Source organism: Triticum urartu, unplaced genomic scaffold (genome assembly GCF_003073215.2).
Source record: "Triticum urartu cultivar G1812 unplaced genomic scaffold, Tu2.1 TuUngrouped_contig_4440, whole genome shotgun sequence".
Taxonomy (NCBI): Eukaryota; Viridiplantae; Streptophyta; class Magnoliopsida; order Poales; family Poaceae; genus Triticum; species Triticum urartu.
In genome coordinates, this window is record NW_024115030.1 from 4,012 (window position 1) to 6,640 (window position 2,629).

Here is a 2,629-nt window from a genome sequence, read left to right on the forward strand (position 1 = left end):
TGGATTTATTTCAGGATTTCCGGCGATGCGCATTCAGTGGGAGGAGACTTTCCTGTCGACGACGAGGTGCCTACGGTGACTTCATAAATTTCAAGATGATATGTCGCCTCAGTCTTTCAGAGATGCTCATAGGGTTAGGGTGTGCATGCGTTCATGGGGTGAGTGTATGCGCGTGTATATGAACGCTTGTGTCTGTACTGTGTTCAAAAAATAATAAAAAGGACCAATGGGTATGGAAGTCGTCGTTATTTTTCTCTTTCTGATACCTAAAAATATTAAGATTATCTTCAATAATCATTGAATACGGATTATCCTTAGTCACGTTCACTAATTCATGAAGAAAAGCCGCTTTATCTTAAACAGCAGCAGCGAGTAGTTATTTTTAGGTACTTCCTCTGTTCCTAAATACTTGTCTTTCTAAGCATTTCAACAAGTGACTACATACGAAGCAAAATGAATGAATCTACACTCTAAAATATGTCTACATACATCCGTATGTAGTAGTCATTTGAAATGTCTAGAAAGACAAATATTTAGGAACGGAGGGAGTACATGCCATGTATGCATGTTGACCGGGTAAGAAAATCGAGACGCCTTAGCCGTGTTGTTGCACGTACCGACCGACGCGGTTAAGATAGCGAACACGGCCCAGATGCCTTCGACGAGTAGTGCAAGCAGAGCCAAAAAGTATTGGAAAACGCGTAAGGTACGTGTTGTGTTTGCCTACTAGTTAAGGAGGCTGGCGCTTTTGCCTCAGTGCACAAAGCTATAACACCATATAAGAACACCCGCCAGCCCTAAGCCCTAGCACGTTACAACTCACAAAACAACCCAGATCACACATATATACTGCCGGCCCGTTGATCACTTCACTCCATCGCTATTCCATCCACTGCTGATCTCTTTGAAAGCTAGTTCGTTGGAAATGGGGCGCCACAGCAGCAACGCCAGCAAAGCCGAGGCCGGCGGCGAGCAGCACCGCAAGGAGGAGAAGCACCACAAGCACATGGAGCAGCTCGCACAGCTCGGCGCCGTCGCAGCCGGAGCATACGCGCTGGTATATATATTTATATCCCTGGCATTATTATTCCCTATCCCCTTGCTACCACAATCTTTTAGTCTTAATTTGTATTTCTACTTAGATATTTAACGTCTGGAACTTGTGTTGAAACTGCAGCACGAGAAGCACAAGGCGAAGAAGGACCCGGAGAATGCCCGGTCGCACAGGATCAAGGAGGAGATCGCAGCCACGGTCGCCGTTGGTAGCGCCGGCTTCGCCTTCCATGAGCACCACAAGAAGAAAGACGCCAAGAAGCACGGCCGCCATTGATCTTGGCACACAAATATAGCATGTATAGGCGGCAGCACTCTAGCTACTTATACGGTTATGAGCTTTCCATCATTGTCTATTCTATTGTATATGCACTCTTTTATTAACTAGCTGAAAGTTGTTGTCCTTGATCGTGGTGACTACGAAGGACGATGCATCATGCGTGTATCTATCAATGTATGATCGAGCATGCCTTTTTTTTATTAAGTACTCCATCCGTCTCATACTATAAGAGTGTTTTTAACATTACTAGTAGAACGTCCGTGCGTTGCTACAGGCTATATGCATGCATATAAATGAATCAAAAAATAATAAGGGCAAAGCTAAATTTAGTATGTTAGGTGCACGTGCAATGCCATAAGGTATCACCCGAAGACCCTTGTCTTTGGAAGGTGCCCGTGCGCTGCCATAAAAAATCTAAGGGTCTTCAAACTATTCTTTTTGGATGTCGACATAATTCATCTCCATTTCTCTCAAACTCTGTGAAAACACACACACACACACACACACACACACACACACACACACACACACACACACACACATTCTTCACCGCCCTTTTCTGGTGTGGGAGGGTGATAAGCCGCGCCTAACCATCGGCATGTGTATTCGGGCTTTATCTGTTTCTTTTCTTTTCTTTGGCTTCTCAATTTTTGCTTAGTTTTTCCTACATTTTGGCAAAAAAATGTTTTATTTTGCATTTTCAAGAACCGTGCTTTTTTTTGCAAGAAGCACATGTGTTGTTCTTCCAACCTTGCTTCATCGAGAAGCATCGCCTCGCTTCCATGGGAAGCGCGACCTTGCTTCGGTGGGAAGCACAACGTGTGCTTCTTCCACTGAAAAAGGAAAAAACACAGGCTTTTGTTTCCGTGAGAAGTACAACCTTGCTTGCTTGGGATGCACAGAGAAGCATAGAGCGTGCTTCCCGAAAAGGAATAGCATAGTTGTGCTTTCGTAAGATTTTTTTTTTGGAAAATACAATTGTGCTTCTGGGCACCGGGTTTTCATGAGAAGCACAACTTTGCTTATGCGAAAAGCACAACCTATGCCACCTGAAAAAAGAATAAAAAAACAGCTTGTGCTTCGAAACAAGAAGTGAAAAATGCAATTGTTCTTCTGGGCACCGAGTTCATTTTTCTTTCATTTATTTTTGTTGCCATGTTTTTCGGCGACTGTGTGGATTTCATCCATCCTACCCCAATAATAATTGATTTTTGCTAATTATCATGTGCCTGAGAAATGTTTTGTTTCTGTCAATTTTTTTTGTCTAATGGCAGTGTACATTGCGATAACACATAG

At 43.3% G+C, this 2,629-nt stretch overlaps 1 protein-coding gene across 1 annotated transcript; it reads left to right on the forward strand.

The window, feature by feature from the left end:
• Positions 1-791: 791 nt before the first annotated feature.
• LOC125527828 (abscisic stress-ripening protein 1-like) lies at positions 792-1,461 on the forward strand. The gene is made up of 2 exons (XM_048692337.1): positions 792-1,057; positions 1,178-1,461. Exons 1-2 carry the CDS (start codon positions 926-928, stop codon positions 1,328-1,330), a joined length of 285 nt encoding a protein of 94 aa, XP_048548294.1. The 5' UTR covers positions 792-925; the 3' UTR covers positions 1,331-1,461.
• Positions 1,462-2,629: the final 1,168 nt, after the last annotated feature.

Bases quoted from the DNA above. Each gene is read 5' to 3' on its own strand.
- LOC125527828 (XM_048692337.1), top strand. From the start codon at position 926: ATGGGGCGCCACAGCAGCAACGCCAGCAAAGCCGAGGCCGGCGGCGAG. The intron at 1,058-1,177 runs GTATATATATTT...TTGAAACTGCAG, and splicing joins CAGCCGGAGCATACGCGCTG to CACGAGAAGCACAAGGCGAA.